Here is a 15,537-nt window from a genome sequence, read left to right as displayed (position 1 = left end):
TGGGAAATGGAGATGCCTTTTGCCAGTGGAAGTCGCGAGAATGGCATGGGTATTGATTATAAACGAATTAAACAACATACAAGCTAAGATTTTACAGTTATGTGGTTTTATATCACACAATGGGGAACACTGGAGAAATGATCAGGACGTACGTATGTTTACTTGTTTTCGACGTTTAAAGCATGTTGTTTCCTCGAAGCTACATATTTGCTCGTGTTGCGAAGCAGCATTGTAAAAAAATATCAAACAGAAATTATGTTACCAAAAAATTTAACACTCCTTTGAGTGGAATGGAAATGGCTCGCTGTGGAGGTTAGTATTTAAAATTCAGGTCGATGATATAAATGCTAACATACAAAGATGATCTTAAATGAAATTCTACCAGTTGTATTTTGATCAAATAATTTAAGTGTAACATTTTTGGTTCCATATTACAGCTATTTTTCACTCTTTTATAAAATTCTCCATGAATATCTAGGTATTGCAAGTATGATGCGACTTCCAATAGCTTCGTCAACAGAAGGACTAGATGCTTGTTTTGTTGGTGTTCCTATTGACCATGGTACTTCAAATAGACCCGGAACTAGGTACATAAGACTGGAGATTGAATTGGTACCAATGGTAATGTTAAATACCCTATTTCAAGTTAACCCTCTCTTTGCAATTTATTGTGACCCTTGCAAATATAATGGGACCCATTCTTCTTTCAAGCTAAAATCATCTTAAATTTAAACAGAATATTAACAATATTCATTGGGTTTTAATGTTGAAGCCACCCTTTATGTTCCCTTTCATTAACCTACAAAACCTACACTTTTATTGTTTCATTTGCTTAATAAATAAGTTCTAAAGTGTGACCATTTTTGTATTTGTAAATAAGTTTGTATAGAAAAGACTATTTCCAACTTTAGATTTGGCCCGAGAGAAATCCGATCTTCTTCTGTGGTAGTGCATGAAGTTAATGTTACAACTGGTGCTACACCATTTCAATCACTCATGGTAAGTAACTGGACCAATAAAGATTCAATATATATATTCATAAGTGTTCTATTCTTTATTCAGGTTGCTGACGTAGGAGATGTCTGGGTTAATCTATACAACTTACCAGATACATGCAGAAGTATTAAAGAAAGTTTTGCCAAAATGATTGCAAATGGTTGCATTCCATTAACTGCAGGTAAACAGATTATTGACATTTATTTTGAAATGTTTAACTTTGTTGATTTTTTCTAGGTGGAGATCACACCATAACATATCCTATTCTACAAGCAATAGCTGGCAAGTAAGTGTTAGTTTAATCCTTTTGGGTCCAACATGCATCACAGCTTATATACACAATAGGTATGGGCCTGTGGGTTTGGTTCACGTTGATGCACATGGCGACTGCAGCGACACGATGCTTGGTGAAAAAATTGCTCATGGAACGTCATTCAGACGAGCTGTAGAAGAAGGCTTGCTTGACACTAAGCGAGTGGTGCAGATAGGCCTGCGTGGTTCTGGATACTCAGTTGATGATAATAAGTACCAGTTAGACAACGTAAGTTTTTAAAAATAAAAAGTTTGCTCAGTGGTTTTGCAATCAGCAAATGATCCAAGTTAGGCGTATTTAAATGTTAAACTGCATATAAACTGTTTATTACTTCAGTACCAGTGTTTATTCCACATTGTGCTTTAATACTTTTGTAAATTTAGGGTTTCCGAGTGGTTCCAGCTGAACAATGCTGGCATAAGTCTCTCTCCCCATTGATGAAAGAAGTAAAAGAACAAATGGGAGATGGACCAGTGTATATAAGGTGATAACAAATCTAATACTTATTGATTCTGACCACCAATACACTGTTAAAATCTTTGACATTTTTATATGCTTTTACAATGGTACACATATCTACATACTGTCTATTCTTTATAGTGCTAATAAATTGTTTATTGAACTTAAGTATAATTGTAGCTTTGACATTGATGCGTTAGACCCAGCATTTGCTCCTGGAACTGGAACCCCTGAAATCGGTGGACTTACTTCTATTCAGGGACTTGAGGTCGTAAGGGGTTGTCGTGGAATGAATGTGGTTGGAGCTGACCTTGTGGAAGTATCGCCACCTTATGATACAACAGGTATGACTGACAAAGCATATAAACATCTTTGTGGCAAAGAAAACGTTGACTTTCTGGATGTTTAATAATAAGTAGCTGATGCCTTAAATTAAATTGCTCCAAATTACAGTCATTGCCTACATTAAAAATATACAAACCCCACATTAATAACATAAAAATGTCAATAAAATAATTACCCAGAAGTGAAATACTTAGTTACTCATACGTGGACACGAGGTGTATGAAATAGAATACCCGTGTAATAAAGACTTCCACTGATCCGCCACGTGATGATATAAAATTTATAGTATTTTAGGATATCATTTCAGTCAGGACTACATTTAAAAAAATCTATAAATATGATTACCCACAAAGTCAGATACTTTGTAACTTATAAGCAGGCACCAGGTGTATAAAATAGAACCCCAAGTTATAACAACTTTGTTGACCTGTCAGGAAAAACAAGTTATACTATAGGATGTCGTTAGCATCTAACGAACAATTAAGAACGCTTTTTTAGAGTTGTGTGGCTGTGGGTATATAATTCTGTAAATATTGTTTGTTCACTACCAAATGGGATGACAAAAGAAATTAAAAACATGTCCCATCTTACCCCAACCAACTATTATCATTTAAATTAAATATAAATTGGAAAATTTGTTTACCTTCAACAGGAATAACCGCTCTTACTGGTGCAAATTTTCTGTTCGAGATGTTGTGCATTCTACCGGGTGTGAAATATGACAAGTAAATTTTCTGCGTAGGTCCTATCGCAGCAGCTGGCGTGTTCACACAAGATGTGCCTACTGCATGATCATACTCAAAACTGCAAGTTACGCATAGCCCGCAGAGATCGCCTAGCTTCTGTACAATTCTCGTTACCTATTGCTCATTGAATTTTGACGTTGTATTGAAGTACATGATTGGCTCAATATTAGATAGCCCGGTCTGTTTACCAGCGCAGCTTATCAGTGATGTAGCCAACACCGGTCATTTGAAAGGCTAGTTCTGGGCCGCACCAAGAGTCATATATAGAAACACAGGTCGTATGCACTACAGCCTACACTCCTACAGCAACCCGTATTTATGTAGTGAGTAGGATTTAATTAAGATGCAATTAACTTTGCTGCGGGTGCTTCCGGGTGTCTGGGTTATCTCGGAATGGTTCAGTTGCCTGTTACTGGTACATTCTAGATTTCTAGGTTAGGATTTCTGTAAAGAGTTGATCCCACATGGCTTTTCGTTCTTACTTGTAATGTAGTGGATATTATTTGGTTCTCAGGTTACATCTTTTATTCTTGTTCATAATATGGGAAAAGGCTGTTGTTAATTTGTCCGGCGCCGTGGCGTAGTGGTTAGCGCGCCTGCCTCTAACCCAGAGGTAATGGGTTCAAGGCTCGTCGCTGCTACCATTGTGGGCGTATGTGTCCTTGAGCAAGACACTTAACGGCAATTGCTCCAACCCAGTGGTCACTAATGGGTTGTCCAAATTATCAGCCATACATAAAAATGAAAAAAATATCCAAAAAAAATAATCACCCACAAAGTAACATACTTGGTAACTCGTAAGCTGGCGCGAGGTGCACACCCGTGTTATAACGACTGTCGTTTTCCGGCCACGCGAGGATAAAGTAAGTTACATTCATTCATTCATTCATTCAATTGTTTAAAACAGTATAAGTTACTTAGATATTATATGCATGAGGTGTTCCGTCTCCCTAACCCTACCATATATTAAATAAATGAGACAATATATAAAATGGAATGGTACGATTGTATAATGTAAAATGAAACAGTACAAATGTGATGTGATGGTACAGCAAGGCCGCCACAGCACTTCTCATTTACGTTAGTCGTTTAGCGACCACCCAGCATATTAAATTAATACGTTTGAGGTTTGATACTTGTACTTTGACTAAATGATCTTAAAAAAACAATTTGCTTTTATTCGTTCTGTCAAACTGCTTACAATGTTGTTTGTGTTTTATTGTCGCATTCAGCTTTGCGAACGAGTGTTTCGTTGTTTAACAACGCCGGTTAAACGCAGTGAAGTGTGTCGGCAATGTTTGCGCATTGCGTTGCAGTGTTTTGAGCATTGTCTGTTTTTCGAAACATAAAGCCGACATTCTAGCGGTATGTTGCTCGTTCGAAGCCGGTTAGTTGCACGTGCTGTACAGAAGCAATGTCAGAAAGTAGAAAGGAGAAATTATGTAACTAAAGTATTTAATACCCCGTTGAGCGGAATGGAAATGGCTCGCTGTGGAGGTCAGTACTTTGAATCTTAAGTTAAACGTCATTTACAATACAAGCCACCAACATATTTCATAGCTTGTAAAACTTGTTAACGTAGGTATTGCAAGTATGATGCGACTTCCAATAGCTTCGTCAACAGAAGGACTAGATGCTTGTTTTGTTGGTGTTCCTATTGACCATGGTACTTCAAATAGGTCGGGAACAAGGTACATTTTGCCGGAATTTAATATAAACGTTGCTTTAAGATGTTAAAACCTAAAACAACGGGGTGGTTCAAATATAGAAAATAATATACCCGTTAAGGTTTGGACCTAGGGAAATACGTACATCTTCAGTGTTGTTTCGTGAAGTGAATGTAGCAACTGGCGCAACACCGTTTCAGTCACTTATGGTAACCAACCGTTACAATATGTTTAGTGTTTAAATGATATTTCCGCCGCTGTCTTTCTGATATCAGGTTGCGGATATAGGAGATGTTTGGGTTAATTTATACAACTTACCAGACGCATGCAGAAGTATTAAAGAGGGTTTTGCAAAAATTGTTGCAAATGGTTGCATTCCATTAGCGGCAGGTAAAGCTGACATTTACTTTTACATGTATTCTTTACTTAAAGCTTAATTTACAGGTGGAGATCACACCATAACATATCCTATTCTGCAAGCAATAGCTGACAAGTAAGTGTCTCAAAAGCGTCAACTCCGATTTATAGAGTGGCATGTGCGCTAACCATTTTCACACGGCTACGAACTTCAAACGTTTTGCACCAATATTATAACCCCGCTTTTACTATGGATTATTACAGGTATGGTCCAGTAGGTTTGGTTCACGTTGATGCACATGGTGACTGCAACGACACGATGCTTGGTGAAAAAATTGCACATGGAACGCCATTCAGACGAGCTGTAGAAGAAGGCTTGCTTGACACAAAGCGAGTGGTGCAGATTGGCCTGCGTGGTTCTGGATACTCAGTTGACGATCACAAGTTTCAATTAGACAATGTAAGGTTATGTGTCCGGAGAGTTGATATTTTTTGGTATAGTGTGTCAGACAATTTGTGTTTAAAGGCCCCTTGTATAGGCAGTATGTATACTAAAGTTCCGTGTGTTTAGGGTTTCCGAGTTGTACCAGCTGAGCAATGCTGGCATAAGTCTCTTTCCCCATTGATGAAAGAAGTAAAAGAACAAATGGGAGATGGACCAGTGTATGTAAGGTGATAACAAATCTAATTTAAATTAAGTATGAACCACAATAAAAATATCCTTTACACGTGTATTACGTCTTTCAGCTTCGACATTGATGCGTTGGACCCTGCCTTTGCTCCTGGGACTGGAACCCCTGAAATAGGTGGTCTCACTTCTATTCAGGGACTTGAGGTCGTAAGGGGTTGTCGTGGAATGAATGTGGTTGGAGCTGACCTTGTGGAAGTATCGCCACCTTATGATACAACAGGTATATGGTCCTAACCAGTGTTTCATGTTGCTACCATTGTGGGCGCATATGTGTTCTTGGGCAAGACACATAACGGCAATTGCTCCAACCCAGTGGTCACTAATGGGTTGTCTAAATTATCAGCCATACATAACCCCCTCAAAAAAATCTAATCACCCACAAAGTAACATACATGGTAACTCGTAAGCTGCTACGAGGTGTATGAACACCTGTGTTATAACGTCTATCGTTTTCCGACTTGTGTGCAAGGAATATTTCGCACCGAACGCTTGTGATATTTCTCTGGGCAGTGCTCCCTTATGTAAGAGTAACTTAATTATCTCCGTGTGGTGGAGCAATTGAGTCGTTATAACACCGGTGCTCTGTTTTCACACACTATTTGTCGCCCTTTGGTGCAGCTTACGATTTACGGCATGTATGTGAATCTTTATGTGATTTTTTGAAAGTTTTATTTAAAATATACATGTCTAATAATTTAGACAACCCATAAGGGATCTCTTTAGATTTTGTATCTTTAATTTTAAATTAAACTGCCATTGCAGTACGCCCACAGTTTAAATAAATATGCATTCTGGTATAAGTAACGCGAGATAATACTATGGCGTCTTTATATAGTATGTCAGTACATGAAGTATGACAGTACATGATATTTAATTTGTACACTTGCCTTTGACAGGAACAACCGCTCTTACTGGTGCTAATCTATTGTTTGAGATGCTGTGTGTTCTACCTGGTGTAAAGTACAACAACTAATACAAATATGCTTAAGTGTAATAAATACGCCACATTGACGTCCTTTATACGACATAGTGTAACATTTTTAACATTGAGATCACGTACTTGGCTATTGGCTACAATTCCTCCGCTGGTTCCAATTGACCATCAGAAATTACAAAATTGAAACAAAAGCGGTTTCCGATCCCCCTAGGGAGTACCCGCCGACCAATATTACTTGTCTTGTGTCATTACTGGCTGGAAATTGCTTTGAGACCATGGGTGGCACAGTGTAAACAATAAAATTCGAGGAACAAAGTAGAAGACCGCAGTATGACGATGTATATAAATTTAAATGGTAAAAAAAACTTTTCCGAGTCGAATTGTATTATCGACAAGTTAAGGCAATAATTGTATTAATGTTTTTGTTCGTTTTATTCACCTGACCATAATACTGCTCGCTAAACACTGTGTTAAAGGGAACAACACAATGCGTTGACTTGCTGAATTGCTACGGTGAAACGTTTGTATCGAAGCTGTGGATATTGATTAATATTCAAAGAATATAGTAAGACGGAGTAAGTTATGAATTATCGCAAAATTGCGAGGTTTAGGTTAGAACAGCAGAAATGTTATGAGTGTGTTAAATATTTTTACAATCGAGAAGCGATCTATTTTAAACTGTCAATTTATCACTTTGATTTATCCTGTTTGTGCCAGATATAGTTTAGATAAGACGTATATAGTCGTATTTTTGACGTTTATCATCCCGAGAGATGTTTATCCCAGATTAGTTTTGATTTATCATTCTTTGGTTTCGCTGATATCGAACAAGTTTAGGATTTTAAAGAAATTATGACTCGGTGAGAATTACCGACAGTTTCATTCACAAGTGCCGGCGCTTATTTGCGTCACTAGTAACAGCGGGCGACACCCGGCCACAAAAGTGCCTTCCGCAGTGACGTCACATGCGAGGACTTCCTAATAAGGCAGAAACATTCACTGGGCATTGTGCGTCGCGTTTGCCTGTACACCAGTCAGTTGTAATTCGGGCAGCGGTTGGATGTTGTAGTGAGGCATGCACACTTGCATGTTAGTATTTGGCTTAACTGCCAGTTTGTGGAGGTACAGCGGTTTGAGATGTATTTGCACAGTGCAGGGGCGTTGCCCGACAGAAGAAGGTATATCGCATAGGGAGATCTAAGTACAAGTTATGAAAGACGAATAGTATAAGCCATCAGGTGCTACAGGTATTTGTTAGTCGTAGGTATTTGTGCGCGTCTCGATCAATACGTTTTGCCGTGAGCTGTGTTGATATTGTTCAGGGCGCTAAATATAATATAAAACATTACTGTTGTCGGGCGGGTTTTTATATGGCTGATTGAATTGGCGCCTTGTCAGGTTATTGGAATGTCACACGCTCTGTTAAATACCGCTCTTTGTATGGGAATAGTTTAGAATGGCGTCTTAGTCGCATTGTTTCAGTACAGATTCTTTCAGTGAGTAAACTACCATAGCATTTTGTTTACTGTTATCGTGTATGTAGGGTTGTGACGTGTAGAACGAGAAAGGAAATATTAGCGTTACGCTATGTAGCAGAGCCACCGTTATAATTATTCATGCGTAAAACTCAGAGTTTGTTATCATGTTTGAAACATAAGACCGTTGTTTAATTCTTCCTTTCAAATATTTGTCTTTTGGTAAACAGAAAGTCGTACACGGTTTTCCTTTGTGTGTTGTCATGCTTGTATAGGTTCTATACACAGGATGATATCACGCTAAACGTTCAATAGCCGCGTAGTGTGAGGAGAAACGATCTGGCGTGAACACACAGCTGGAATTTCAAGATATTGAGTTTCGTGGCGCATACTCCATCGGGGAGATTCAATAAAAATACCAGCACTTTTAGATTGTGATTCCAAGTGCTGTAAGCGTGTGAATTGGTAATTTAAAACAAATCAGTTGTTTTTAACGCTGCGCAGACGAGCCCTTAATTCTAGCCAACATAAACAAGATATGTTTCGACAGCATTAAGATAATTACCCTTCTATTCCTGTAGTTAAAGTCATTTTGCCGTAGGCTTAAAGTCTAATACAGGAACTATAGCAACGGTTTGTGGATAAACAGCAATTGCTTTTATACATAGTGGATTAACCGTAGGCAACTATAGCTGTTGTGTCATTAGGGGGACACAGCTAATATGAGTGCGAATGGCAAGATAGTGTCCGGTGTAACCGAGGTGAGTGTAAGTGTTGTTTACATAACCCATGTGACGACTAATGTCAAATCATGCGGACTTTATTTATGTAGCCTAACTGTGTCTGTGTTATGTACGTGTAGTAGGATGGGGAAAGATGGGACACCTTTTCATTCTATTTTCTCGTCCCGTTTGATGGGACACCTTTTCATTCTATTTTCTCGTCCCGTTTGTAGTGAACAAGAGCTTTCAAATATTTATAAAACCGTAACCTGACGACTCTTATAGACCGTTATTAATTGTTTAAAACGCGATCAGGATATTTGAATATTAAATGCCAAAGGTGTCCCGTCTTCCCCCATTCTACTATACAATTGCGAACGGTAAATGCAGTTTTCGTTTTGTTTTTGAAACAACGTCTACTAGCTTCCCTTTGCAAATAAAGGGATACTGCGATTAAACCGTGCCTGGCGTAAAGACGCGTCACACAAAATAACAACAACAACACATATCTGCCAGCAATCGGAGAATACTGTTACTCACACAGCAGTTTAGCTGTGCTGTAGAAACTCGCACATTGAACGCACCGCACGTCGCTAACCACGTGTTTCCGCCTTAAACAAATAGAATTAAGGAAATGCCACCCTTGTCTAGAGAATTAATGTAACTCCGACAGACAATCCTTCAAAATATGTTACACGATACAATGCGTGACGTGACTGCCGTACAGAAGTTAAAACGGCCGTATAATTAACATGTCCTTGGACAGACCTGTTCCTGATTTTGCTTGTGTGTTCCAATCGCTCAATCTAGACGCCAATTAACCGCTGGCACAACGCGATACCCGAGGAAATGAAACGGTTTTCAGGAGTAAGCCCTCACAATGCATTAGGTCGTAATCGTTGCGGGTAGGTTTCAGATTGCATTGCCCTGTGTTGTGTGTGCAACTCGCTTTAGGCATATCAGCCACCACTGCGTTTGTTTTGACCGTAAAAGGAAAAAGCGCCAGCAAAATTCCTTCGCTGTATGGTTGGCTGACGACGCCAGGCTTCCTCTACAAATATCTGCTACATCGAGCCGACCAGAAGATACGCGGAACCAGGTTGCGAATGTAAATATTAATTCGATGACAGTATAAGTATACGCAATGAAGCGATTGACGACACAAAACGCTTTTACATACAAATTGATGCCTCTATATAACAACCACTAACGCGGCCTATAATACAATTTTAACGTTATAAAACCTCATTAATCGAATTATAAAATAGTTTAGGCTATAACTTCACGTAAGCCTTATCACCGAGCGGTCATTTAACCATCGTAAAGGAGGGACATTTATTTTTTGTTTAATGTTTACGTAGTCCAACTCATTTTTCTTTTTACGTATTTAGTATGAACAGTATTTTATAATTGAGGTTCCGTCTAGACTAGAAGTACACTAACACCTACGCAATACCTAACAATGCCCCATTACAATTTACAATTGTCTCGTGACTAATGGTACCTCCTTACGTCACAGAAAGTTCTCACACATGAAGTAGGGGCGGGCGCTCCATGTTTAAAATGTGGTGATAAGTGCCCGGGTCTAGATCTACATTTTTGGAGGTAAGTATCCTGGTGTTCGCATAGCGGTTTGAAAAAGAACATAAAACCGCATCTTATGTTGCATTTCCTTAATGAAACAACTTTTTTTAATATTTATCACTGTTTCTTACATACAGTATTTTGTGGGGAGATAGGGCACATTATATCGAAATATCCTGATAGGGTTTTAAACAATTAACAACAGTCTATGGGAGTCACGAGGATACAGTTTAATAATTCTTTAAATTCTCATTGTTTATTACTAAATGGGAAGAGAAAGTAAAAGAAAAAGCCGCCCCATCTTCCCCCACTCTACTATTCGAGTTAGGTCGTATATGGCAAAGCACTCCAAGGAGCTTGCTGGTATTTAGGCCAGAGTTAGCCATGTTTTTAAAACTTAGAATACGCTGTTTGAGCGTTTGCTTCGACTGATGTCGTGTACTTTAATGCAGAAAAATATGTCGAAACTGCAAGTGTAAGCAAGAAGATCATGACGTTCTCACTTCTGTGTCAACCCGTGGTATTGACAACATCGGTAAGCTACTTATGCAAGATCAAGACGTACAACCGGAACCAACGATAAAATCAACATCACCGAAAAAATCAACATCACCGACGAAAATTACGGACAAACATCACAAACCCCCAGTTGCTGCGCCGGCTACCGCGCCAAAACCGAACAGAGTTACAACTACAGCGGTTCATGAAATCCCCAACACCGACCAGGTCGTCCCCAACGCCGACCAGGGGTTGAATGTAACTATTGATATAGGAGGGAAAAAACACACTCTTGATTTCGGTACGAACGACAAGGTCGACGATTCTCTTCCCTCCCCTCCGAATGATTTCCCTCCTCCCCCTCCCGCATCCGAGGACCATGCCTTCCCTGCTCCCCCGCCGATGGAGAATTCGGAACTGCCCCCGACGGTCCCTCCTCTTCCAGAAGAGTTCCAAACGAAGGCAGTCCTTACAGAAAAACAGCAGTCGCCTGTAAAACAAGCGACTCCTCCTCAAAGCCAATCTCCACAGAAGAACGCACACCCAGCGGGAAATGTAGCTGTGCTGACGACATATTCAAACAGCTCTTCACCAACGGTAAAGTTAAACTATAACTAATGAGACATTAATAATTAATTAACAATTTTTCCCCATACTTTCAAAGCACAAACGTACATGAAAATGACGTTAAATATACCCGAAATTTATTTTACTCCTCGCATCCCAGAAATCGGTTGGTAAAGCAAGAAAGAGTTCAACATCTTCCAGTGATGACGGAGAGGTGGAATACGAATGGACTCCTCCGTCTTCGGATCCAAAACTGGTAAGGAAGAATCTCAAACTCACACTACTTTCGTACTTCGTAAATATTTCATTACCCTTTGATTGCTGATACCATTCGTCACACTTGTGTTGTAAAGGCAAATTTAAAAGCCAATAAACAACAGCGCAGTGTGGTTATAACCCTGAAAAATGCCATTTACTGAATAACGCGGCCAAGAACTCCACTGTGCATGCGGGCAGAGTCTATAATGAATATATTTTCCGCTATGAATGTAAAACATAACTGCTAGGTTGGAAACGGAATGTTGGCATTATAAGTCAAACAGCATGACCGCTTTAAGTACAGTTTGATAAATCTGCCTAGAATCACAATAGTTCGATTTTTTGTTTGATATTTATTTTGTATAGGCAATCTATTTAAGAATTTTGACGCATTTGCCATTTTAAATCACTTGCTTACTTTATTTATTGTGGCGTTCGTGGTATAATACTACGTAATATAAACTGGGACCATATCCCTTCAAGGTGTTGCTTGTATTAGAAATGAGTCGGTTGAGATTAAACGTCACGACTTGTACATTACAACATGGTATCTGTCATCAAATTACATTTCCCAAGTGCCGATCAAACACGAATCAAATCTCTTGTTACGTGTACTTGCTAATTGCGAATCCCTTCTTTGCGAGTAGTTATATTACTCTGTGTTACTTGAAACTTTTTCCCAACAGATCGACAGCTACGTGAGAGCACTCCCCAAGGACAAACAGCCCATTGTAGGCACCGCAGGAGCGAAACACAGGAAGAAACAACTGATGAGGCAACTACCGTCTCATGATCAAGAGCCAAGCGAATGTCATGACCTTACCGAGCAAGAAACGAAGGAAATGTCGCTTTTCGTGAAGCAGTATAGAGAGAAGGCATTAGGAGTCGCTAAAATAGAAGAAAACCCAAAACTTAAGGTATCGGTTTTAAACTTTCCCTTTTATATTATTAAACTTGGACAGTTTTTTTGTTCAGCAGTTATTAAACTTTCTGTCTCACAGTCGTGCGCCGAGTGTCGCAACCCATTGGACGAAGGAGACGTGGTAGTGTGGGCAGAACGTACAGGCACCGAGCGGTATTGGCACCCGGCGTGTTTTAGCTGTTCCGAGTGCAAGGAACTGCTGGTGGATCTTATTTATTTTTACCACGACGACAGGATCTACTGTGGTCGACACTACTGCGAGTTACACAAACCACGCTGTGCCGCCTGTGACGAGGTAACGTCTTTAACGAACCGGCCATCTCTTGCCCTTAAGCTAAAGAGGATTACGTTCCGCTATTTATGCGGTTTGTCAGGAACTACTGCGAATGTTTTTCTTTTGTTAACTGACTATTTTCCATGCTGCTGTATCCCGTCTATGATATTTATATCATTGATTTGTCATGCAGTCCTAACTAGCTATATGACGTAATTACAAAATCTCATTACGACTTTTTTCGCTGTGACTTTATAAACACTTGAGCGACGTACAGGAAATCGCATCATAGTTACCCGTACACTAAGTCTGTTGCTCAAGCCACTGTTTCTGTTGCCGGAAGCGCCGTCTACGTAATTTCCGCAGCTACAAGCTCACTACGTAGGCTATGTACTATATACTAGTAATCAACTTTGACGGGACTTATTATCAAGACAATAATAGCTTTAGTAAAACGTTACACCCTAATTATTGTTTACACAATTTTCAATCCTAATACACACGCGTGCATTGAAACTGAAAGCCTAAAAAGGATGTTCAAATTGTTAGTAGTCGCACCCAACATACATCGTAATTCTGAAACGCCAACACTAAGCAACCCGAATTAATTATACATAGGCCATAACTGTGTGTACAAACTCTTCCTATAACCGCAACATATTACCCACAGCTTATATTCGCCCCCGAGTACACGCAAGCGGAAGATTGTTACTGGCATCTGAAGCACTTTTGCTGCTGGCATTGCGACCAACCTTTGGGTGGTAAGAATTACGTTCCACACGACAACCAACCGGTCTGTATTCCTTGCTATGAGAAATCGTTCGCCCACACTTGCTCAACATGTAATGAGGTGAGTACGATCTTTATAATCGTGCAGACAGTGAAGTATGTTACCGTGGGGTAAGATGGGATACCGTTGGAACCAAATTCTCATATTTCTGACCGGGTTTTAAACAATTACCAATTAACACTCGTTTAGGAGTCGCGAGAATGTGGTTGATTAATTGTGTAAATGTTTTTTTTTTGTCACATGAAACGAAACTATCACATGCAACGAAAAAAAGAAAACATGTCCTATCTTACCCCCACCCTACCATATCAGCGACAAATGATCATAACAAACTACCTAATTACCCCTCGATCAGTTTTGCTACAGAAAGTTTGTCGTGTGATTGGATAAACAACGCTTAACATTAACAGCAGTACCACACCCGTGAAGTTACCGAGTGCAAGCTTTAACCATAGGAATATTAATGTTTTTTTAAATTTCCAAATCATAACAACGACTGGATATCACTGACTATACAGCATATCCCAACAGAATACTAACCTTTGGCTTTAAAGTATTTAACACAGCATTACGAAATAGCCGTTTTAGTAAAATCATCGTTCGTATAAGTGAGACGATAACGTAATAGTAAACTGTAAACGAAGCCTCATATAATTATTCCGACAGTCCTTTTAACGTATATGTTTCAGCATAAGCGCGCGCCTTACAGAACCCTGTAATTTTACGGTCATGCCCAGTAATTACACAAATGCCCCATCTCGTTGATGTAACTACAACAACAAAACATCTTAACAGCTGTGTTATGGTTGACAATTCGTTAAACCGCTGTTTCGGAACACGCTATGAATTATGCAATGCATTATATGCGTGGGAGTTTGTAGCGAACACATAACACGGTATTTTTATTAAGGTTTTAAGATTTGAATTGATGCTAAAAGGCTTTTGCGTTTGCTTGGGCATTTCAGTTGATATATTTTTCTCTGGAATTAATTGTCATTCACACTTCCGAAATATTCTAAAGGCATAACACTGCATATATACCATAAACGTCATGACGGGTTCGTTTACTGAATGCAACCGAATACAACGAATTCACTGAACTGATCTATCTACGTCATAATTTTACATTACAAAATATCTGTGATGGGTTTATTTCAAAAAATGAAATAATTTGTTTTATTTTTCTCTTCGCAGATAATCGCACCGAACACAGAGTGGGTAACCTTCGAAGAACATCACTGGCACGCTCACTCTGACTGCTTTAAGTGTAGCCAATGTAGTCAATCGCTTGTGGGAAAGCCGTGTATTCCAAAAGGAAGCATGGTGTTTTGCTGCAGCAAGTGCAAACGGGAAAAACTACCACCAGCCCAGTAAAACAGATACAGAAAAAAAATGATTGGTCAAACTGGGACGGTGAAAAAAATACCACTGATTTTTCTTTATGTAATTCTACTCGAAGGAATTGAAATAACCACCAGCTTGCTTGATTGCGCAATATAAACTCGTGAATGAACGTATCCGCATTTCAGCATTGAACATCAACACGCCGGCACTGCATCGCTGTACTAAGGTATCAGCACTTCACGTTTAAGCTGCGATTCTTTCTTGTCTTTTCTTTCCATCGGTCGGTGCAATTCTTCACCTAACATTCCGTGCTACACACTCTTTACACTTACTCGATCTCGCCAATATCTCAGATACCTTCTGTATTCAACCAATGCTAGTTGTAATTCCCACAACGATGTGTGGTTTTGCTGATACATGCAGTATAGCGTCGGACTTAATGGACACCACTTAATTCTTACTTGACGGTTTCAATCGCAGCTTATTTTGACTAACTTCTAGTACAAACCGATGTAAAATACACTAACGGAAATATTAAGCACATGCATCCTAACCATTGATTGTTTGGGATTCCGTTTTGTATAAAAAACCA

The 15,537-nt window shown here is 39.3% G+C and overlaps 3 protein-coding genes across 4 annotated transcripts; all 3 read left to right on the top strand.

Moving 5' to 3' along the window:
• Nucleotides 1–10: 10 nt before the first annotated feature.
• Nucleotides 11–3,690, top strand: LOC149740232 (agmatinase, mitochondrial-like). Of its 2 annotated transcripts, none has more exons than XM_089872924.1 (9): nucleotides 11–148; nucleotides 479–587; nucleotides 912–999; nucleotides 1,063–1,177; nucleotides 1,234–1,282; nucleotides 1,342–1,537; nucleotides 1,693–1,793; nucleotides 1,949–2,112; nucleotides 2,766–3,690. In XM_089872924.1, exons 2-9 carry the CDS (start codon nucleotides 490–492, stop codon nucleotides 2,840–2,842), a joined length of 888 nt encoding a protein of 295 aa, XP_089729050.1. In that variant the 5' UTR covers nucleotides 11–148; nucleotides 479–489; the 3' UTR covers nucleotides 2,843–3,690. The 2 variants fall into 2 exon arrangements, with proteins under 2 accessions (XP_089729050.1, XP_089729049.1); XM_089872923.1 differs by lacking the exon at nucleotides 11–148 and adding an exon at nucleotides 155–312.
• Nucleotides 3,691–3,881: 191 nt separating this feature from the next.
• LOC149740231 (agmatinase, mitochondrial-like) lies at nucleotides 3,882–6,826 on the top strand. The gene is made up of 9 exons (XM_089872925.1): nucleotides 3,882–4,356; nucleotides 4,442–4,550; nucleotides 4,648–4,735; nucleotides 4,802–4,916; nucleotides 4,971–5,019; nucleotides 5,148–5,343; nucleotides 5,455–5,555; nucleotides 5,631–5,794; nucleotides 6,471–6,826. Exons 1-9 carry the CDS (start codon nucleotides 4,227–4,229, stop codon nucleotides 6,545–6,547), a joined length of 1,029 nt encoding a protein of 342 aa, XP_089729051.1. The 5' UTR covers nucleotides 3,882–4,226; the 3' UTR covers nucleotides 6,548–6,826.
• Nucleotides 6,827–8,534: 1,708 nt separating this feature from the next.
• On the top strand, nucleotides 8,535–15,483 carry LOC149740230 (testin-like). Its single transcript, XM_089872917.1, has 8 exons — nucleotides 8,535–8,747; nucleotides 10,228–10,313; nucleotides 10,745–11,387; nucleotides 11,518–11,613; nucleotides 12,302–12,532; nucleotides 12,617–12,832; nucleotides 13,482–13,661; nucleotides 14,796–15,483. Exons 1-8 carry the CDS (start codon nucleotides 8,709–8,711, stop codon nucleotides 14,973–14,975), a joined length of 1,671 nt encoding a protein of 556 aa, XP_089729043.1. The 5' UTR covers nucleotides 8,535–8,708; the 3' UTR covers nucleotides 14,976–15,483.
• Nucleotides 15,484–15,537: the final 54 nt, after the last annotated feature.

The sequence above is a fragment of the Ciona robusta genome, chromosome 2 (assembly GCF_009617815.1).
Source record: "Ciona robusta chromosome 2, ASM961781v2".
Classification (NCBI taxonomy): domain Eukaryota; kingdom Metazoa; phylum Chordata; class Ascidiacea; order Phlebobranchia; family Cionidae; genus Ciona; species Ciona robusta.
The sequence above is the reverse complement of the archived record's forward strand: the minus strand, read 5'-3'. Positions and strand labels throughout refer to the sequence as shown.